Source organism: Trachypithecus francoisi, unplaced genomic scaffold (genome assembly GCF_009764315.1).
Source record: "Trachypithecus francoisi isolate TF-2019V2 unplaced genomic scaffold, Tfra_2.0 Lachesis_group14, whole genome shotgun sequence".
Lineage (NCBI taxonomy): Eukaryota > Metazoa > Chordata > Mammalia > Primates > Cercopithecidae > Trachypithecus > Trachypithecus francoisi.
Genome location: NW_022681459.1, coordinates 58,969,481 through 58,992,057, shown reverse-complemented (window position 1 = coordinate 58,992,057; position 22,577 = coordinate 58,969,481). Strand labels below are relative to the sequence as shown.

General features: G+C 52.7%; 1 protein-coding gene across 7 annotated transcripts in view; it reads right to left on the bottom strand.

Annotated features, from left to right (window-relative positions):
- Positions 1-19,947: 19,947 nt before the first annotated feature.
- The window catches only part of TTLL1 (tubulin tyrosine ligase like 1), a 47,182-nt gene continuing 44,552 nt past the window's right edge, over positions 19,948-22,577 (bottom strand). For all 7 annotated transcript variants that reach the window (XM_033233710.1, XM_033233713.1, XM_033233711.1 and 4 more), the window contains one exon: positions 19,948-20,213. In XM_033233710.1, the coding sequence (XP_033089601.1) occupies positions 20,084-20,213 (130 nt within the window). In that variant the 3' untranslated portion in view covers positions 19,948-20,083. The remainder of the gene's footprint in view (positions 20,214-22,577) is intronic.

Genomic DNA, 22,577 nt, shown 5'->3' with positions numbered 1-22,577 from the left:
TGCAATGCAGTGGTGTGATCATACTTGATTGCAGCCTCAGCCTCCCAAATAGCTAGGACTACAGGCATGTCCTACCACACCTGGCTAATGGTTTAAATATTTTTTGCAGAGATGGGGTCTCACTATGTTGCCCAGACTAATCTTGAACTCCTGGTCTTAAGCGATCCTCCCACATCAGCTTTTTTTTTTTTTTTTTTTTTTTTGAGACAGAGTCTTGCTCTGTCTCCCAGGCTGGAGTGCAGTGGCGCAATCTCGGCTCACTGCAAGCTCCGCCTCCCGGGTTCACACCATTCTCCTGTCTCAGCCTCCCAAGTAGCTGGGACTATAGGCGCCCGCCACCTCACCTGGCTAATTTTTTGTATCCTTTTTTTTTTTTTTAGTAGAGACAGGGTTTCACCATGTTAGCCAGGATGGTCTCCATCTGCTGACTTCGTGATCCACCCGCCTCAGCCTCCCAAAGTGCTGGGATTACAGGCGTGAGCCACTGCGCCCAGCCCCACATCAGCTTTTGAAAGTGCTGAGATTGGCCAAACGCAGTGGCTCGTGCCTGTAACCTCAGCACTCTGGGAGGCCAAGGCAGGCAGATCACTTGAGGTCAGGAGTTCAAGACAAGCCTGGACAATATGGCAAAACTGCATCTGTATTAAAAATACAAAAATTAGCTGGGTGTGGTGGTGGGTGCCTATAGTCCCAGCCACTTGGGAGGCTGAGGAATGAGAATCACTTAAACCCAGGAGGTGGAGGCTGCAGTGAGCTGAAATCATGCCACTGTACTCTAGCCTGGGTGACAGAGTAAGACTCTGCCTGAAAAAAAAAAAAATGCTGGATGCTGAGATTACAGGCATAAGCCATAACGCTCAGCCCTATAACAAATATTAACTTGAAATTGTAAAATAACCTGTACATCAATACATACATTATACGATGTATACTGGCCGAGTGTGGTGGCTCACAAGCACTTTAGGAGGCCAAGGCAAGTGGATCACCTGATGTCAGGAGTTCAAGATTAGCCTCGCCGACATGGTGAAACCCCATCTTTACTAAAAATACAAAAATTAGCCAAGCATGGTGGTGGGTGCCTGTGATCCCAGCTACTCAGGAGGCTGTAGCAGGAGAATCACTTGAATTCGGGAGGTGGAGGTTGCAATGAGCCGAGCTCTTGCCACTGCACTCCAGCCTGGGCAACAGAATGAGACTCTGTCTTAAAAAAAAAAAAAAAAAAGTGCTAGGTGCTGAGATGACAGGCATGAGCCATGGCGCCCAGCCCTATAACAAATAAATGTTATTAACTTGAACTTGTAAAATAACCTGTACACCAATACATACATTATAAATTGTGTACCAATAAAAATAAAATGCCTGCCAGGCACAGTGGCTCATGCCTGTAATCCCAGCACTTTTGGAGGCCTAGGAGGGGGCAGATCACTTGAGGTCAGGAGTTCAAGACCAGCCTTGAGGCCGAGTGCAGTGGCTCATGCCTGTAATCCCAGCAATTTGGGAGGCTGAGGTGGGTAGATCACAAGGTCAGGAGTTCAAGACAAGCCTTGCCAACATGGTGAAACCCCACCTGTACTAAAAATACAAGAAATTATCTGGGCATGGTGGTGCATGGCTATAATCCCAGCTACTTGGCCGGGCGCGGTGGCGCAAGCCTGTAATCCCAGCACTTTGGGAGGCCGAGACGGGCGGATCACGAGGTCAGGAGATCGAGACCATCCTGGCTAACACAGTGAAACCCCATCTCTACTAAAAAAATACAAAAAAACGGCCGGGCGCGGTGGCTCAAGCCTGTAATCCCAGCACTTTGGGAGGCCGAGGTGGGCGGATCACGAGGTCAGGAGATCGAGACCATCCTGGCTAACATGGTGAAACCCCGTCTCTACTAAAAAAATACAAAAAACTAGCCGGGTGAGGTGGCGGGCGCCTGTAGTCCCAGCTACTCGGGAGGCTGAGGCAGGAGAATGGCGTAAACCCAGGAGACGGAGCTTGCAGTGAGCTGAGATTTGGCCACTGCACTCCAGCCTGGGCGACAGAGCGAGACTCCATCTCAAAAAAAAAAAAAAAAAAAAAAAAAAAAAAAACAAAAAAACAAAAAAACTAGCCGGGCGAGGTGGCGGGCGCCTGTAGTCCCAGCTACTCAGGAGGCTGAGGCAGGAGAATGGCGTAAACCCGGGAGGCGGAGCTTGCAGTGAGCTGAGATCCGGCCACTGCACTCCAGCCCGGGCGATAGAGCGAGACTCCATCTCAAAAAAAAAAAAAAAAAAAAAATTCCCAGCTACTCGGGAGGCGGAGTTTGCAGTGAGCCGAGATCGCACCACTGCACTCCAGCCTGGGCGACAAGAGTGAAACTCCATCTCAAAAAAAAAAAAAAGAAAAGAAAAGAAAGAAAGAAAAAAGAACACACAAACAGCAAGTTGTTCCATAAACCTGTGCCCAAGAGCTTAAAGGACATCCCCTCCCATCATCCTGGGACAAAGAGATGAATTGGAATCCGCCCCCACCCCCCTGCCACACACACACATCCTTTATAAGCCACATGGCTTTGGGCAAGCCACTCACTTCTCAACTTCAATGTCCTCATCTGGACAGGGAGCGATAGCTCACCCCTGCTTCATGGGGTGCTGCTAGAACTCAGTGCAGTCACATGGAAGAAGCGCTCAGTGTGCATGCCCGTCACAGCACACAGTAAATACTGGCTCCACCAATGCTGGTTCCTGGCCCGGGCTGTCATGGCCCTAACCCAGAGCCGCCTCCTAGTCTGTGAAAGAGGAGAGCAAGCCACTGAGGTGCGTGGCAGGCCTCAGCTCCCTCTCACCCACACTCCCTGCCCCAACGGGAGTGGAGCCAAGGGGTTCTGCCTCCCAGGAATGGACGTGTCTCTGGGGAGCTGACTTTCGGCTCCAGCTAGCACCCAGCCCACCGGCATTATCACCCACAGAAGAATGAGGCCCCATCTCCCCATCCTGCAGGGCGGCACCTGCTGCCTGCATTCCATTCCCACGGCGCTCTGCACCTCCCAGCCTCCATTCCCACCCCCACCTGTCTCCCTGTCCCCTGTTCTTCTGCTGAGCCTCCGACCAGGTCTGAGACCCATGGGAACCCACACTCCAATCCAGGCAGCCCCGCTGGAGGCACGGGGTCGGTGAGGCCAACTCTGTCTCAAGTTCTCCTCTCTGGGTCTGGGCCACAGATGGCGGGTCCAAGCTGGCATGGGTGACTGATGGTTGTAAGTCGTTGTAATTCGTCTGGCCCAGAACTGTGCACAGCACGAGGCAGATGCTGGAAGTGTGTGAGGATGGAATTTTCCCTTTCCCCCGCAGGTGCATGAAGAAAGGAGAGCCCACCACATGGGCAGTCAGAAGGTGAACAGGCCTGGAGGGTGGCTTCACCTCACAGTTCAGTATGGGGCAGGGAGTGGGTAGGTGGGAGACAGGGCAGGGGGCAGCCGTATGGAGCATTTGGGACCACAGAACATCTAAGCCGGAGGACCCCCAAAGGTGAGTCCTAGCATCTTCTAAGGCGAGGAAGCTGAGGCCCAGGGAAGTCAGGTGAGTGGCCCAAAGTCCGCCAGCCATTAGGAGTCAGAGACCCCTCTCAAATCAAACTCAGGCCTTCTGGCTCCTGCTCCAGTATTCTTTTTTTTTTTTTTTTTTTTTTTTGAGACAGAGTATCTCCCTGTCACCCAGGCTGGAGTGCAGTGGCGCAATCTCAGCTCACTGCAACCTCTACCTCCTGGATTCAAGTGATTCTCCTGCTTCAGCCTCCTGGGTAGCTGGGATTACAGGTGCCTGCCACCACGCTTGGCTCATTTTTTATATTTTTGGTAGAGAGGGGGTTTCACCATGTTGGCCAGGCCGGTCTCAAACTCCTGACCTCAAGTGATCTGCCCACTTCAACCTCCCAAAGTGCTGGAATTACAGGCTGAGCCACCACGCCGGGTTCTGCTCCAGTATTCTTTACCAACCCCATCTCTCCCTCTATTTAATTCAGTGGGTAGATGACGTGAGCTATCATGCTGGGCATGAAGGAAAACTACTCCCCACCTTCAAGCAACTCGTGCTAGATGGGGGGCCAGAGGAGAGGTCATGAGCAGTGTTCTAGAGGGACTGGAGCTGCGCAGAGCGGGCCCTGGGAGGTTTCTGGGAGGAGGAGTTTGAGCAGGTCCTGAAGATAGGCAGGGCACAGTGGAAGGAAAGGTGCTGTGGACACTGGAAGCGAAGGACTGGAGCACAGTCATATTCCTGAAGACCATGGGAAAACATTTTTTTTTTGTTTTTTAAACTGACCTTGGTCTTAAACCTTTTTAAGAGGTTGTTTTCAGGCCAGGCGCAGTGGCTTGCGCCTGTAATCCCAGCACTTTGGAAGGCCGAGGCAGGCCGATCATGAGGTCAGGAGAGGAAGACCATCCTAGCTAACGTGGTGAAACCCCGTCTCTACTAAAAATACAAAAAAAAATTAGGAGGGGCGGTGGGCACCTGTAGTCCCAGCTACTCAGGAGGCTGAGGCAGGAGAATGGCATGAACCTGGGAGGCGGAGATTGCAGTGAGCCAAGATCGCGCCACTGCACTCCAGCCTGGGCAACAGAGCAGGACTCTGTCCCCCTCCCCAAAAAAAAGACTAAGGTCAGGAGGCCGAAAGGGCCTGAATCAAGTACCCAGCCCTGGGCACTCTCCCAGCAGCCATTCTCTAGGCTTTGGGGTCCTGGCAGCCTCTGGGCGGCATGAGGTGTGGGACAGCAGGCCCAGGCCCCCTCCTGCCGCTCCTCTAGCAGGCTCTGAACACACCCTTCCTGTTGTGACAATTCTATTCTCTGTGCAACTGGTTCCAGCCCCTGGCTCAGGTTTCAGATTGCGGCACGTGCACTCATTAAGGCTGATGGCAGTATCGTGGGCACCGGGGAGAGCCTGCCTGCCTGCCAAGCCCGGCCTGGGTTAATTACAGGTCATGGCATTCCTGCTGTGTGCCCAGACAGTGGGCAGCCAGGCTAGGACCAGGCCTGTGACACAGCCACCTACCACTCATTTGCACAGCTGGTGGGTTAGTCAATTGCCCATGGGGGCAAACGCTGAACTGGGCACGCAGGGAGGGTCCCAGTGACTGCCACCCAACTAATTCCCTCCACAGTGGCCAGCTGCATGCTCAGTGTTTTATACACGGTACCTCAGGTTTCCTCACAATCTCCCCACTTTGCAGTTAGGGAAACTGAGACTCAAAGAGATAAAGGTCATGTAGCTCTAGTGTGGCTTCAAAGTCACGCCCTTCTCACACCCACGAGCACTGGCCTTGGAGCCAGGCTGGATGTCTGCAGCATGTTTCCAGAGCTTGCTCTGTGATGCCCTTGCCCACTGAGCCCCCATGCCCTCTCTGTCTCTGTGCTTCAGTTCCTGCAGCTCCCACCACCTGCCAGCATGCCCATCTGGCAGATGGTGCTCCTTCCTGGAGATCCCTAAACGCAGCACCCCTTTCTGAGGAGCAAAGGCACCCCATGACCTGCTGTCTTTGTCAAACTGCAGTTAGGTAGCTTTGCTTTTTTTTTTTTTTTTTGAGATGGAGTCTCACTTTGCCGCCCAGGCTGGAGTGCAGTGGCACAATCTCGGTTCACTGCAACCTCCACCTTCCAAGTTCAAGTGATTCTCCTGCCTCAGCCTCCCGAGTAGCTGTGATTACAGGCGTGCACCATGGCACCCGGCTACTTTTTGTATTTTTAGTGGAGAGGGGATGTTTCACCATGTTGGTCAGGCTGGTCTCGAACTCCTGACCTCAAATGATCCGCCCACCTCGGCCTCCCAAAGTGCCGGGATTACAGGCGTGAGTGACCACACCCGGCCACCCCTTATTCTTTATATGCTATATTAGGGTGGTGCCTTTAACAATTGATGAGCCAGTATTGACACATTATTATGAATTCAAGTCCACAGTTTACATTAGGGTTCATTGTTTGTGTTGTATAGTTTGTGAGTTTTGATCCATGTGTAACTACATCATACATAGTAGTTTACCCTAAAAGTCCCCTGTGCCTCATGTTTTCATCTCTCCCTCTTCGCTCCCAAGCCCCTGGCAACCACCAATCTTTTTACCATCTCCATAGTTTTGCCTTTTCCAAAATGTCCCACAGTTGGAACCATAGTATTCATAGCTTTTCAACTTGCTTCTTTCACTGGGTGATATGCATTTAAGTTTCCTCCATGTCTTTTCCTTTCCTTTTGAGACTCAATCTCTCTCTATCGCCCAGGCTGGAGTGCAGTGACACCATCTCAGCCCACTGCAACCTCCGCCTCCTGGGTTCGAGCGATTCTCCTGCCTCAGCCTCCCGAGTAGCTGGGATTACAGGCGCCCGCCACCACACCCGGCTCATTTTTATACTTTTAGTAGAGATGGGTTTTCGCCATGTTGGCCAGGCTGGTCTCAAACTCCTGACCTCAGGTGATTTGCCCACCTGGGCCTCCCAAAGTGCTGGGATTACAGGCGTGGGCCACCGTGCCTGGCCTAATTTTTGTATTTTTAGTAGAGATGGGGTTTTACCATGTTGGCCAGGCTGGTCTCAAATCCCTGACCTCAAATGATTGGCCTGCCTCAGCCTTCCAAAGTGCTGGAATTACAGGCGTGAGCCACCACACCCACCCTAATTTTTGTATTTTTAGTAGAGACCGTGTTTTACCATGTTGGCCAGGCTGGTCGCGAACCCCTGACCTCAAATGATCGGCTTGCCTTGCCCTCCCAAAGTGCCAGGATCACAGGCATGAGCCACAGCGCACAGCCTCCTCCATGTCTTCTCACAGCTTAATAGTTCTTTTCTTTTTTTGAGCCAGGTTCTTGCTCTATCACCCAGGCAGGAGTGCAGGGGTGCGATCTTGGCTCACTGCACCCTGGAACACCTGGACTAAAGCAATCCTCCCTCCCCAGCCCCTCAAGTAGCTGGGACTACAGGCACACACTGCCACATCGGGCTAATTTTTCTATTTTTTCGTAGAGACAGAGTTTCACCCTGTTGGCCAGGCTGGCCTATCCAGCCTGGGTGCTATTCAAAGCCTGAAATGTCAAGGGGAGGCAGAGGACAGTGGCAGGGGCTACGTCAGAAGATGGCTGAAAGCCTCAGGGAAATGTTTTGTTTTGTTTTGTTTTTGTTTTTGAGACGGAGTCTCACTCTGTTACCCAGGCTGGACTGCAGTGGCGCGATTTCGGCTCACTGCAGGCTCTGCCTCCCTGGTTCATGCTATTCTCCTACCTCAGCCTCCCAAGTAGCTGGGACCACAGGCGCCCGTCACCACACCCAGCTAATTTTTTTGTATTTTTTTAGTAGAGACGGGGTTTCACCATGTTAGCCAGGATGGTCTCGATCACCTGACCTCGTGATCCGCCCTCCTCAGCCTCCCAAAGTGCTGGGATTACAGGCGTGAGCCACCATGCCTGGCCAGAAATGTGTTTTAATTGGGTGGATCGAGCAGGAGTTCAGCAGGTGAGGGAAAGGGGAGGGGACACACATATCGGAAATAGGTATGGCATGAGCTGTGGCCCTGGGGCAAGATGGTGAGGAGCACAGGGACGCCTGAAGGTTCAGTGCCTATAGTTGGGAAGGCCACTCCAGGCCGAGTGATGGGGCCGAGCCAGGTGTAGATTGGGGGCTGATACCCCAAGGACTCTCCCATGATGAAAGGATTCCTGGACAGCTGTTAGTCAAAATTTTCCAGCTACCCTCCTGTCTCCTTTCTTTCCCAAAGCCTTTCTGCTTGGGCTCACTTGCCCAAATGTGCCAAATATGAGACATGGCACCCTCCAGGCTGGAAGTGGATGTCCTGTCACCACAACACACCCCTGACCTTATGGCTGTGACTCAGCCTTCTTCCAGTCCAGGGTTCTGCCAGCCCCAAGCTCACCCTCCCTTGGCACTGGCCCATGTTCCAGCTCCACCAGCTGGGCTGTTCTTCCCCCCAAGCCAGCAGGTGGTGGGCAGGGTCTGAAAACTGCCTGCCCGGGAAACCATGGGAGGGGAGGGGCAGCACCCAATGGCAGGTATGCCTTCATGGCTGCTAACAATAGCAGGAAAGCAACCAGACCCAGGCACAGGTGTGCAAACTTGGTCACCTGGGAGGTAGGAATAGCCATTACCCTCATGTCACCATCTGCAAGGAAATAGAGTGGTGAAGGAGCCAACCTGAGCTCACACAGCCAGTTAGGTGGGCAGGGAGTGCCTCCACGGACTCCTAATTCCAGAGCTCAGGCTTTTTAGCTGGAGGTGTCTAGCACCGTTCTGCACACTGGGGCTACTGAGGGGACTGTGATGACAAGCTCCTGCCCTCATGGGGCAGCCCTGCTCAGTGGGGAGAAACATTCAACAAAACAACAAGTGAGCAGAAATTCCTTCTCAGGGCCACGGAGCTCGGCCTGTCCTCACCCTGGCTTCTCCGTGCCGTTCAGTTCCCAGGCTGGTGCTGTCTTTCCCCGTCCCAGAAGTCCCAGGGCAAAATCTGGGTCTCCCCTGAAAACTGGGTCAGTGCAACACATGGCCTTCAGCTGAGGGCACTCAGAGGCAGAAAGGCCATCTTTTCCATGCGTCTCTTCTATGCATCCCCTGGGGGGAATCCGGCCTCTGCTTGAACTTGCCCTTGATGGGAGACTCATTACCTCACAAAATGAACCATGCTATACCCAAGCAATGTTGTTTTTTTTTTTGAGATGGAGTCTGGCTCTGTCGCCCAGGCTGGAGTGCAGTGGCCAGATCTCAGCTCACAGCAAGCTCCGCCTCCCGGGTTCACACCATTCTCCTGCCTCAGCCTCCCGAGTAGCTAGGACTACAGGCACCGCCACCGCGCCCGGCTAGTTTTTTTTTTGTATTTTTAGTAGAGACGGGGCTTCACTGAGTTAGCCAGATCTCGATCTCCTGACCTCGTGATCCGCCCGTCTCGGCCTCCCAAAGTGCTAGGATTACAGGCTTGAGCCACCGCACCCGGCTACCCAGGCAATGTTAATGGAGACATCCCCTGGCCCCTAACATTCGGCTAAGCATGGTAGCTCATGCCTGTAATCTTGGTACGTTGGGAGGTTGAGGTGGCTGAGGATTCGCTTGAGTCCAGGAGTTCGAGATTAGTGTGTGTTTTTTTTTTTTTTTTTTTTTTTTTTTTAGACGGAGTTTCGCTCTTGTTGCCCAGGCTGGAGTGCAATGGTGTGATCCTGGTTCACGACAACCTCTGCCTCCCGGGTTCAAGCGATTCTCCTGCCTCAGCCTCCCAAGTAGTTGGGATTACAGGCATGTGCCACCACACCTGACTAATTTTGTATTTTTAGTAGAGACGGATGGGGTTTCTCCATCTTGGTCAGGCTCTTCTTGAACTCCTAACCTCAAGTGATCCACCCGCCTCGGCCTCCCAAAGTGTTGGGATTATAGGCATGAACCATCGCACCTAGCCGAGATTAGCCCTTTTTTTTTTTTTTGAGACGGAGTCTCGCTCTGTCACCCAGGCTAGAGTGCAGTGGCCGGATCTCAGCTCACTGCAAGCTCCGCCTCCCGGGTTCACGCCATTCTCCTGCCTCAGCCTCCGAAGTAGCTGGGACTACAGGCGCCCGCCATCTCGCCCGGCTAGTTTTTTGTATTTTTTAGTAGAGACGGGGTTTCACCGTGTTAGCCAGGATGGTCTTGATCTCCTGACCTGGTGATCCACACGTCTCGGCCTCCCAAAGTGCTGAGATTACAGGCTTGAGCCACCGCGCCCGGCCCCCTCCTTTTTTTTTTTTTTTAAGACGGAGTCTTGCTCTGTCACCCAGGCTGGAGTGCAGTGGCGCAATCTCGGCTCACTGCAAGCTCTGCCTTCCAGGTTCACACCATTCTCCTGCCTCAGCCCCCGTCCAGCAGCTGGGACTACAGGTGCACGCCTCCATGCCCGGCTAATTTTTTTGTATTTTTAGTAGAGACAGGGTTTCACCATGTTAGCTAGGATGGTTTCAATCTCCTGACCTTGTGATCCGCCCACCTTGGCCTCCCAAAGTGCTGAGATTACAGGCGTCAGCCACCGTGCCTGGCAAGAGATTAGCCCATTTTTAACCCTTCCTATTGCCCTGACACCTCAACATCCCCACACACAGGCTGACAGCACCCCACCCTGGCAGCCAGGCAGCCCTGTGGAATAAGCGTGGTCACTGCCCCAGGTTCCCTTCCAGCCTTCCCCTGAGGGTCACCCAGTCACTTTGAAACACACCGGCGAGATCTGCTCACGTTTCTGACTAGTGCCCTCCACCCTGACCCCCAGGAAAGGCACTTGCCTGCGGGACCTCAGGCCCTCATGCTCTCTTGGCCCTGCACCTGCTAGATGGGCCCGCTCCCTGTGGTCTCCTCCCATCCAGCCCCCTACATGGGGCCAGCCTTCCTCTCTGGGGCCTGTGAGTATCATTGAGCCCTTCACCTACACCTCTGAGTGATTTCTGCGGCTGTGCTGGAAAGACCCCAAAAGGCCAAAGGGGCTTCCCTGTCTCCAGCACTCCCTCCCGCCGTGGAGCCAGCACCCCTCACCCATTCCTTCTGTGCTCTGCTCCTCACTCGGCCCCCAGAAACACACACGTCATGAATTGCCCCTCATCACCTAACAGCCTCTGAAATCCTTTGTGTTACACCTAACTCATTCCTTCTTTTTTTTTTTTTTTGAGACCGGAGTCTCGCTCTGTCGCCCAGGCTGGAGTGCAGTGGCCGAATCTCAGCTCACTGCAAGCTCCGCCTCCGGGGTTTACGCCATTCTCCTGCCTCAGCCTCCCAAGTAGCTGGGACTACAGGCGCCCGCCACCTCGCCCAGCTAGTTTTTTGTATTTTTTAGTAGAGACGGGGTTTCACCATGTTAGCCAGGATGGTCTCGATCTCCTGACCTCGTGATCCGCCCGCCTCGGCCTCCCAAAGTGCTGGGATTACAGGCTTGAGCCACTGCGCCCCGCCGCTCATTCCTTCTTGAGACTAAATGTCTTTGATTTCTGAATCATCCCTCGCCCGCCAGCTGCTCTCCCTCCGTTTTTGCTGCTCTGACATTGTCCATAAACACTTTGACAAGTGACCAGCGCTGCCTGAGCATGGAGAACAGAACTCGGCCCTTGCCCTCCAGTTCCTCCTTATCTCAGCCTGGGGATGGATAGCAAAGACCCAGGCAATAGGAGTGACACAGCAGGAGGACAAGGACCATCCCACATGAGTAGATGGCCTAGTTCCCACAGTTGTTCAGCCATCACCTATCAGTGCTGCAAGCGTGTCAGGCTGGGACCAGGAAGGGGCATGCGGAGCTGAAGGCTGTGCCAGGGAGAAAGCACAGAGGCACATGCCTGACCTGGATCATCTCAGGGATATAAGTGCTTTGGAGAAAACGGAAGAAGGTGGTAAGAAAGTGGGGCTAGAGGGACCACCAGGAGAGCCTCTCTGGACCAGGCATAGTGGCTGATGCCTGCAATCCCAGTACTTTGGGAGGCTGAGGGCAGGTGGATCACCTGAGGTCAGGAGTTCAAGACCAGCCTGACCAACATGGTAAAACCCCGTCTCTACTAAAAACACAAAAATTAGCTGGGCGTGGTGGTGGGTGCCTATAATCCCAGCTCCTCAGGAGGCTAAGACAGGAGAATTGCTTGAACCCGGGAGGCAGAGGTTACAGTGAGCCAAGATCATGCCACTGTACTCCAGCCTGGGTGACAGAGTGAGGCTCAGTCTCCAAAAAAAAAAAAAAAAAAAAAAGGAGAGCCTCTCTGGGAAGGTGGAAGACAGGAAAGGCTGCTCCAAGTGATGAAAGGCCTGCAGAGATGTGGGAAGAGAATTCTAGTAGAGGGGCCTGCCTCCCTGAGGCAGGGAGGGGCATGGCGCTTAAAGATTGCTGTGTCTCCAGCAAAACCAGCAAGGGCAGAAGGGAGGGGGTGGAGGGGGAGGCCAGAGAGGCGAGGAACTTGAGTTTATTTATGTTCCAGGGGAGGCCTTTGGAGGGCATTAGGGCTCTGATAGAATCTGATTTATGCTTTAAAATGCAAGAGAGGTTGGGCGTGGTGACTCATGCCTGTAATCCCAGCTCTTTGGGAGGCTGAGATGAGAGGATCGCTGGAGCCCAGGAGTTACAGACCACCCTGGGCAACATAACAAGACCCCCATCTCTAATATTTTTTTAAATAATAATAAAATAGAAGAGAAAGAAGAGACCAGTGGAGACTAGAGTCATCAGGAAAGGCTTCATGGAAGAGGCAATGATGCCTTCTTGAAACCACAGAATTAGAGAGGAGTCATTATTTCCTATGAGCAGCACAAAAATCACCCCTTTAAAAATGCGGCTGGACATGGTGGCTCCTGCCTGTAATCCTATGGGAGGTCAAGGTGGGCGGATCTTGCGAGCCCAGGAGTTTGTTTTTTGTTTTGTTTTTGTTTTTTTAGACGGAGCCTCGCTCTGTTGCCCAGGCTGGAGTGCAGTGGCGCAATCTTGGCTCACTGCAAGCTCCGCCTCCCGGGTTCACGCCATTCTCCTGCCTCAGCCTCCTGAGTAGCTGGAACTACAGGCGCCTGCCACCACGCCCAGCTAATTTTTTGTGTTTTTAGTAGAGACGGGGTTTCACCGTGTTAGCCAAGATGGTCTCGATCTCACAATCTGCCTACCTCGGGCTCCCAAAGTGCTGGAATTACAGGCGTGAGCCACCACGCCCGGCTGAACTCAGGAGTTTGAAACCAGCCTGGGCAACATGGCGAAACCCTATCTCTACAAAAAATACAAAAAAATTAGCCGGGCATGGTGGCACATGCCTGTAGTTCTAGCTACTCAGGAGGCAGAAGTGGGAGGATCACCTGAGCCTGGAAGGTTGAGGCTGCAGTGAGTTGTGATTGTGCCACTGCACTCCAGCCTAGGTGATGGAGTAAGACCCTGTCTCAAGAAAAATAAAAAATAAATACCGAAACGGTTTCTCCCACAAAGGTATACAAATGGCCAATAAGCATATGAAAAGATATTCAACATCATTAGCTGTCAGAAAAAAATGCAAATCAAAACCATAATGAGCTACCACTTCAGGGGAGCCAGTGGTTCACATTTATAATCCCAGCACTTTGGGAGGTCAAGGCAGGCTAATTGCTTGAGGCCAGGAGTTCAAGACCAGCCTGGGCAACATGGTGAGATGCTGTCGCTGCACAAAAAATAAAAAATTAGCAGCCGGGCACGGTGGCTCATGCCTGTAATCCCAGCACTTTGGGAGGCTGAGACAGGTCAGGAGTTCAAGACCAGCTTGGCCAACTTAGTGAAACCCTGTCTCTACTAAAAATACAAAAGTTAGCCACATGTGGTGGCGCATGCCTGTAATCCCAACTACTTAGGAGGCTGAGGCAGGAGAATCGCTTGAACCCAGAAGGCAGAAGTTGCAGTGAGCCGAGACCACAGCATTGCACTCCAGCCTGGGTGACAGAGTAAGACTCTGTTTCAAAAAATAAAATAAAATAAAATAAAATAAAAATTAGCAGAGTGTGGTGGCATGCACCTGTAATCCCAGCTACTTGGGAGGTTGAGGTGGGAGGATCACCCCAGGAGGTGAAGGCTGCAGTGAGCTGTGATCATACCACTGCACTCCAGCCTGGACAACAGAGCGAGACCCTGTCTCAAAAAAAAAGAGCTATCAGGCTGGGCATGGTGGCTCACGCCTGTAATCTCAGCACTTTGGGAGGCCGAGGCGGGTGGATCACAAGGTCAGGAGTTCAAGACCAGCCTGGCCAAGATGGTGAAACCCTCTCTACTAAAAATACAAAGACTATTTTGCCGGGTGTGGTGGCGGGCGCCTGTAATCCCGGCTGAGACAGGAGAATCACTGGAACCCGGGAGGTGGAGGTTGCTGTGAACCGAGATGACGCCATTGCACTCCAGCCTGGGCAACAGAGCAAGACTCTGTCTAAAAAAAACAAAAAGAAAGTTCTGATTTCATTTTAACTAGTACAAGGTGCAGGAAGAGAAGCTGCCCGGTGACATTCTTGCTCTTCAGCCATGGCCTCGAGGCAGCATTATTCATAACCATGAGTAGCCTGGCCTCTCTGAACAGCTCCTGAAAAGCACTTTTGTTACTGTAGCTTTGCAGTTTACCTCCTTCTATGTTCAGGGCTCAAACCCCGTTTAACACACGCCCCCTACTGGGCCACTGAGAACTGCTCGTCTCTGCAGGTCCCCCTCCACCCGGTGTGCAGGCTCCCTGTGCGCAACTCCCCTGCTCCCGTCTCCAGGGCCCAGACTGAGTTCACATTCTGGTCTGCACTGCCAGATCTCCCTCCAGCCTCTCACCAGTTCCGTCATCCTCTGATCTGCCCCAGAGGCACATCTCTAAGAACACTAATGCCATCGCTCAAAAACATTTGGCTGGAAGCTGGGCACGGTGGCTCATGCATGTAATCCCAGCACTTTGGGAGGTGGAGGACGGCAGATCACTTGAGGTCTGGAGTTCAAGAACACCTTGGCCAACATGGTGAAACTCCGTCTCTACTAAAAATACAAAACTAGGTTGGGCGCAGTGGCTCACGCCTGTAATCCCAGCACTTTGGGAGGCCGAGGCGGGCGGATCATGAGTTCAGGAGATTGAGACCATCCTGGCTAATATGGTGAAACCCCATCTCTGCTAAAAACACACAAAAAATTAGCCAGGCATGGTGGTAGACGCCTGTAGTCCCAGGTACTCAGGAGGCTGAGGCATTAATGGCATGAACCTGGGAGGCGGAGCTTGTAGTGAGCTAAGATCATGCCACTGCACTGCAGCCTAGGTGACAGAGCGAGACTCCGTCTCAAAACAAAACAAAACCGGCCGGGCATGGTGGCACATGCCTGTAATCCCAGCTACTTGGGAGGTTGAGGCGTGACAATCGCTTGAACCCAGGAGGCAAAGATTGCTGTGAGCCGAGATTGTGCCACTAGCCTGGGCAACAGAGTGAGACTCCATCTCAAAAAGAAAAGAAAAAAAAGAAAAGAAAGGAGGGAAGGGAAGGGAGGGGTGGGGAGGGGAGAGCAGGTGAGTTACACCAGGGGTCGGGGGGAAAGTTGGCCAAGTGGCAGGCATGTGGGCCTTGGCCTGAAGGAATGCCGTGGACCCGCAGACTTGTTCCTGCTAACAGAGCACCAGCGGCTGGGCAGGAGCATGAATGAGGTGGGTTTGCGTCTGTCACTGGAGGAGCGCTCCTAATGCTTCTCAGGACAAAAGCAGGAGGCTGCCATTGTTCACAGGGTGTGAGATCTAATATGGTTCAGGCTGGGGCAAATCAGTGAAGATCAAAATCCCTCATCTTCCACAATGAGGGACTGGAATCAAAGGTGGATACGCTTCCGCCTGCTCATAAAGGATACGCTTCTGCCTGCTCACGTGCCCCAGGGCCCTCCGCTGGGGTACAGTTCACATTAGGTGACACACAAACAGCCTGAGGGTGCCTGGTCGCTGAGCAGCTACAGACGCTGTGCGTTACCGGCAGGCAGGGCCCTGCAGGAGACCTTGGCCTCCCCAGACCATAGGGGCTGCAGGGCTGCTGCGGGGAGTGGGCCAGGCAGCCGCAGCACAGCTGGGAATGGCTCCAGAGGGGAGGGTGGAGAGTGCGCTGGCCCCTGGGGGGACTGAGAGAGGAGTTGTGTGTGTTTGGCGCTGGTGGATGTGGTGTGTGGCAGTGTGAGCCAACAGGCCAACGGGCGGCAAGCATAGGAGGCTTTATGGAGTGCCCTGAAGAACCACTGTGTGGAGGGGAAATGGCCCCTGTGAGGAAAGTCCCAGCAGCTAGTGGAGTGCAACCAGATGCGGGCCCAGACTGGTGGGGTCTCCCCGGGAGTCCAGGTGGGAGGCAGAGGAGGAAAAAGGGAGACAGTGAGAAGTTTGTCACCAGGCCCTCACTAATACTCAGGGAGCAACCCGTGCGCAAAGGAGGTGAAGGATGGTGGTTTTGTTTTGTTTTTTGTTTTGTTTTGTTTGAGATGGAGTCTTGCTCCATTGTCCAGGCTGGAGTGCAGTGGTGCGATCTGGGCTCACTGCAACCTCCGCCTCCTGGGTTCAAGTGATTCTTCTGTCTCAGCCTCCCACGTAGCTGGGATTACAGGCATGAACCACCACACCCAGCTAATTTTTGTATTTTTAGTAGAGATGGGGGTTTCACCATGTTGGCCAGGCTGGTCTCAAACTCCTGACCTCAGGTGATCCACTCACCTCACCCTCCCAAAGTGCTGGGACTACAGGCGTGAGCCACTGTGCCCAGTCAAGGATGGGTTTATATTGGGAAAAACCAAGCCTATCAAACTTGGTGAAAACGATGACAGGATGCAACCTTCTGGCCTGGGACCCACCCCAACAAGTGGGTGGGGGCTGAGAAGAAAACAGTAACGGCTCCTGGACAGCTCCCAGCAGGGTTCACTGCTCGGTCCCAGCCTAGCGCTGAGTGGGGCTGTTCCTGGCCTGACAGCCCCCCGAGGCCGGCTGCCAACACCGCACCCTTCCCACCCGTGTCCTGGAAGTGCTCAGAGGAAACATCTGCCCACAACATGACATCACTAATGAGACAGTCACTATATGACATAAATCCACTTAGCACAGCCTCACCCTCACCTAGCAACTGGGTCACCAGCAAACTAACCACTTGGTGTGACTCCTCCATTAGGACTATGTGGCCCAGGAGCCTCAGAGGCCAACGTTCCCAACCAGGGACTCCACCCTTCTCCCAGAGAGAGGCAAAAACAAAACAATGTAACTGAGAACCCGGGGGAAGAGCTGGGAACGGTTAACAGGGTGTCTTTCACCTCTGTGTGTAGGAGCCGAGGAGGAGCCACCAATCACACAGAGGACGCCCCCTCCTGGGCGGTAAGAGGGCTCACATGAGGCAGGCGGGCAGGGTCCCTGTGGGGTGGCATTGGCTGTTTCTGAGGCAAACAGAACTCCCCCTGGCCTTTTTTTTTTTGACGGAGTTTCGCTCTTATTGCCCAGGCTTGGCGCAATCTCAGCTCACCACAACCTCTGCCTCCTGGGTTCAAGAGATTCTCCTGCCTCAGCCTCCAGGCTAATTTTTGTATTTTTAGTAGAGAAGAGGTTTCACCATGTTGGCCAGGCTGGTCTCGAACTCCTGACCTCAGGTGATCCACCCTCCTCAGCCTCCCAAAGTGCTGGGATTACAGGCATGAGCCACTGCGCCCGGCCACAGAACTCCCCATTTTATACAGTGGGAAACAAAGGCGCAATGACCCTGGGCACAGGCTTGGGAAACAGCTGATAAACAGCAGAGCCAGGCCACAAGGCCAAGTCTGACTCAGGGGCTCCATCCCACAGCCGCTATCAACAGCAAACACATTAAAACTAAATGCCACGGCTGGGCGCAGTGGCTCATACCTGTATTCTCAGCACTCTGGGAGGCTGAGGCAGGCGAATCACCTAAGGTTAGGAGTTCGAGACCAGCCTGGCCAACATGGTGAAGCCCCGTCTCTACAAAAAATACAAAAATTAGCCAGTAATGGTGGTATACATCTGTAATCCCAGCTACTTGGGAGGCTAAGGCACAAGAATCGCTTGAACCCGAGAGGCAGAGGTTGCAGTGAGCTGAGGTCTCGCCACTGCACTCCAGCCTGCTGGGCGACAGAGCGAGACTGTCTCAAAAAACAAAACAAAACAAAACTTAAACACCAGGGAACACACACAACACACATACCAATAAGATCATGAAGACGGAGCGGCTGAAAAGTCCACCAATTGCAGTTTATTTGGAGTCTAGCCAAGTACCATTTGTATTATGTTTCTCTCACTTTCTATTCTACCATATGTGTTGAAAAGATCTATTTTTCCCTAATTGGCAGTGAAACGTCATTAGATATATGTAAAATATACACACACAATATGGCATGTACACTTAACACACGTCCATGCATGGGTACTGAGAGAGGTTGGGCAAGGGTTAGGGAAGACCCTTATCTGAAGGACATATACCCTTGGTGCCATTTGGGAGAACAAACTCCTGTTACTAGTATCGCAACAAAAACAGGTGGCAAGTTTTAAAGATAAACTCAAGACAGGGAGTGAAGCTTCAGCAAATACACGTTAATACGACCGTGAGTAAAAGGCCCTTCCTGGCCGGGCGCGGTGGCTCACGCCTGTAATTTCAGCACTTCGGGAGACCAAGGCAGGAGGATCACCTGAGGTCAGGAGTTTGGGACCAGCCTGGCCAACATGGTAAAATCCTGTCTCCACTAAAAATACAAAAATTAGTTGGGTGTGGTGGCAGGCGCCTGTAATCCCAGCTACTCGGGAGGCTGAGGCAGGAGAATCGTGTGAACCCAGGAGGTGGAGGTTGCAGTGAGCCTAGATCTTGCCATTACACTACAGCCTGGGTGTCAAGAGTGAAACTCCACCTCAAAAAGAAAGAAAGAAAGAAACAGCACTGTAACTCGTGTGTTATTACTCAGATGCATCTGTCCGTCTACCCGCCGACTCAGGTCCTCTCCATACACTCCTGTAAGTCACTGGGCTACTGGAAGACTGCTCGTGCAGGCTGTCTCGCAGCCATTGCTCCTCTCACAGCTCCTGGTTGCCCACGCGCTTCCCTGCAGCAAACCCAGCTGCTGATGTCATAAAAGGGACAGCCGGACCTGGCTGCACTCATCTGCTTCAATTTACTACAGACTCATCCACGAAACTTAAGTGACAGAAACAGATCTTTCTGAAGCCAGGTGTGGTGGCTCATGCCTGTAATCCCAACACTTTGGGAGGCTTAGGCAGGAGGATTGCTTGAGCCCAAGAGTTCGAAACCAGTCTGGCCAACATGGGGAAACTCTGTCTCTACAAAAAAAAATGTTAAAAATTAGCTGGGGGTGATGGTGTGTGCCTGTGGTCCCAGCTACTCGGGAGGCTGATCCCGGGCGGATCACTTGAGCCCAGGAAGTTGAGGCTACAGTGAGCCATGATTGCACCATGGCACTCCAGCCTGGGTGACAGGGCGAGATCCTGTCCGAAAAGAAAAAAGAAAAGAATACAGGTCTTCCTGGGATCACCTAGACAAAGGCCTTTGTAAAGATAAATTACCAAGGAATATTTCTAGTTGCCTGTTTTCTTCAAAATCACAGTCAAGTAAGCCGGACACAGTGGCTCACATCTGTAATCCCAGCACTTTGGGAGGCTGAGGTGGGCAGATCACCTGAGGTCAGGAGTTTGAGACCAGCCTGCTCAACATGGTGAAAGCCCGTCTCTACTAAAAATACAAAAATTAGGCGGGTGTGGTGGCGAGTGCCTGTAATCCCAGCTACGTGGGAGCCTGAGGTGGGAGAATTAGTACCCAGGAGGCAGAGGTTGCAGTGAGCCGAGATTGTGCCAGTGCACTCCAGCCTGAGCGACAGAGCAAAACTGTCTCAGGAAAAAAAAAAAAAAATCGCAGTCAAGGAAAAAGAAATGGAACTAAAAGAGCTGTCAGTTAAATACATTCTTCTTTCATGGCAGGACTAGTCTATAAGATTTGTTTTGTTTTTAATTTAGTGTAACGTTTTCTTAACGTTAAAACCCTGTGACACATCAAATTACATGCTGAAGCTGTTACTTTCTGTCAAAAAAGTGAGTTTTTAATACGAAAATTCTGCTTAGGTTAAAAATTAAAAAACAAAAAAAGCGGCCGGGCGCGGTGGCTCAAGCCTGTAATCCCAGCACTTTGGGAGGCCGAGAAGGGCAGATCACAAGGTCAGGAGATCGAGACCATCCTGGCTAACCCAGTGAAACCCCGTCTCTACTAAAAAAATACAAAAAACTAGCCGGGCGAGGTGGCGGGCGCCTGTAGTCCCAGCTACTCAGGAGGCTGAGGCAGGAGAATGGCGTAAACCCAGAAGGCGGAGCTTGCAGTGAGCTGAGATCCGGCCACTGCACTCCAGCCTGGGCGATAGAGCGAGACTCCGTCTCAAAAAAAAAAAAAAAAAAACAAAACAAAAAAAGCGAGTTTTATACATCCGCATGAATTGGTACCTTTTGCAATAGTCACACAGACTACAGAACCTTCCAAAGAAGTGCCTTCATTTATTTACAGGGCTTAGGAAAGGAAAAAAGCTCTAGAAAAGGGAAATTTCAAAACAGGGCTTCAGCAGGGGCCCAGGTAGAGTGAGTAGTTTTGATAAGGTCTGGGTGGGAGTCACTTCCAGGTGGTAAGGACGGCTCTCCCCGAGTCTCTGGATCGGCCTGCTCTGGGCCCCAGAGACTGGCCCTGACGACTTCTCAGCTCCCGGTCGGCCCCATCGCCCTGGGCCAGTTCTTCATCGTACCTGGAGACAGAAAGAGCCAGGATCACGGCAGGCTCTCTTTCAAAGGCAACAGACCAGGCTGCTGTGTGCCAAATGCAACATCACCCAGAGAAGAGACCTGAGGGGGCCCCCTGGCTCCTGCCAGCTCCCGCCCACCTCCCACCTGGCTCCAGCCCGCCTGGTGGCTTTCGCAGCCCGGCAAACGCTCCCCAAGGCCACCGTGCCTATGTGTATAACCTTGTTAAGTTGTTATTATGGACAGTGCTCTCTCCACGGAAGCTGACATTTTATACAGGTCACCAGGTCAAATTTGGCAAGGACTCCAAAGGCAACATGAATGAGGTGACACGGAACCAGCCCGGGGTAGAGAGGTGACACTGCCTGGCTGGAAATGCTTCAACAAGGCACCTGCAGGCTGGGGGGACTAACTCCCTTCCAGATGGGAGCAGCACATGAGCACCGGCCAGGGGAGGCCAGGGCAGAGAGGCCCACAGTGCACACTCAGCTAAAGAGGCCTACAGCATACACTGCCAGTGTGACCCACGCCACCCCTCCCCATTTTCCTTTTTTTTTTTTTTTGAGATGGAGTTTCGCTCTATCGCCCAGGCTTGTATACAGTGGCGCGATCTCGGCTCACTACAACGTCTGCCTCCTGGGTTCAAACGATTCTCCTGCCTCAGCCTCCCGAGTAGCTGGGATGACAGGCATGTGCCACCAAAATATACAGCTAATTTTGTATATTTAGTAGAGACAGGGTTTCCCCATGTTGGCCAAGCTGGTCTCGAACTCCTGACCTCAGGTGATCCGCCTGCCTCGGCCTCCCAAAGGGCTGGGATGACAAGTGTGAGCCATTGTGCCCGGCCCCCATTTTCTTTAACTGCCTGTTTCCCAGTTAAAGTTCATGCATCCTTAGGCTGCATGCGCTAAGAAGGCAACAGTGCAGGAAACAGCCTGAGCTTTTCTGTCTGGAAGAGGTGGATGGCAGCTGCAGCTCCCCAGACGGGGTGGTCACAGCAATGGGCAAGTCCTGGGTCTTTCCCACAGTGGCGGGGCCCTTCTCTCACGGGGTCCTGGAGCATGGTCATTGCTGCGGGCACCTATTGCAGGCGGCGGCAGGGAGCAGGCTCCGGGGAATGGGGCTGCCCCTCCACGGTGACTCACATTACCCTCCCAACTCGGGCGGCAGCATCAGGACTTGTTTCCTATGGGGGGAAACTGGGGATTTAGAGCTTTGTTCAGGGCCTAGGGTCCCACAGCCAGTCTGTGGCAGAGGTAGGATTAACCTCCAGGACTTCTTTATATATATATATATACATATTTTTTTTTTTTTGAGACAGAGTTTCGCTCTTATTGCCCAAGCTGGAGCACAATGATGCGATCTCGGCTCACGGCAACCTCCGCCTCCTGGGTTCAAGCGATTATACAGCCTCCGGAGTAGCTGGGATTACAAGCATGCACCACCACGCCCAGCTAATTTTGTATTTTTAGTAGAGATGGGGTTTCTCCATGTTGGTCAGGCTGGTCTCGAACTCCCAACCTCAGGTGATCCGCCCGCCTCAGCCTCCCAAAGACCTCTAGGGCTTCTGATTCCTAATTCAGAGCTTTTTGTCCCACAGAGCTAAGGAGTGTGGAAAGCATCTCTGCCCCAGTAAAAGCACATCTGTCGGTGTGCTGTGCCGGCCATCCTGACCAGGACCTTCGGTTGTATGTAGGTATTTATGTCAAAAACAAAAGGTACCCAGATCCTGAGTGCTAATCTTGTGGACTTCTGGAAAAAGGTAGGTTTCTATGATAAGCTTATTACCAAAACCAGAGTTTGCAGGTTGAATGTAGTATTGGTTAGAAACTTCTGAAGTTGGCCGGGCGCGGTGGCTCAAGCCTGTAATCCCAGCACTTTGGGAGGCCGAGACGGGCGGATCACGAGGTCAGGAGATCGAGACCATCCTGGCTAACACGGTGAAACCCCGTCTCTACTAAAAATACAAAAAATTAGCCAGGCGAGGTGGCGGGCGCCTGTAGTCCCAGCTACTCAGGAGGCTGAGGCAGGAGAATGGCGAGAACCCGGGAGGCAGAGGTTGCAGTGAGCTGAGATCCGGCCACTGCACTCCCGCCTGGGCGACAGAGCAAGACTCCGTCTCAAAAAAAAAAAAGAAAATTCTGAAGTTGTAGGCCGGGCGCGGTGGCTCAAGCCTGTAATCCCAGCGCTTTGGGAGGCTGAGACAGGCGGATCACGAGGTCAGGAGATCGAGACCATCCTGGCTAACACGGTGAAACCCCGTCTCTACTAAAAAAAAAATACAAAAAAAGTAGCCGGATGATGCGGCGGGCGCCTGTAGTCCCAGCTACTCAGGAGGCTGAGGCAGGAGAATGGCGTGAACCCGGGAG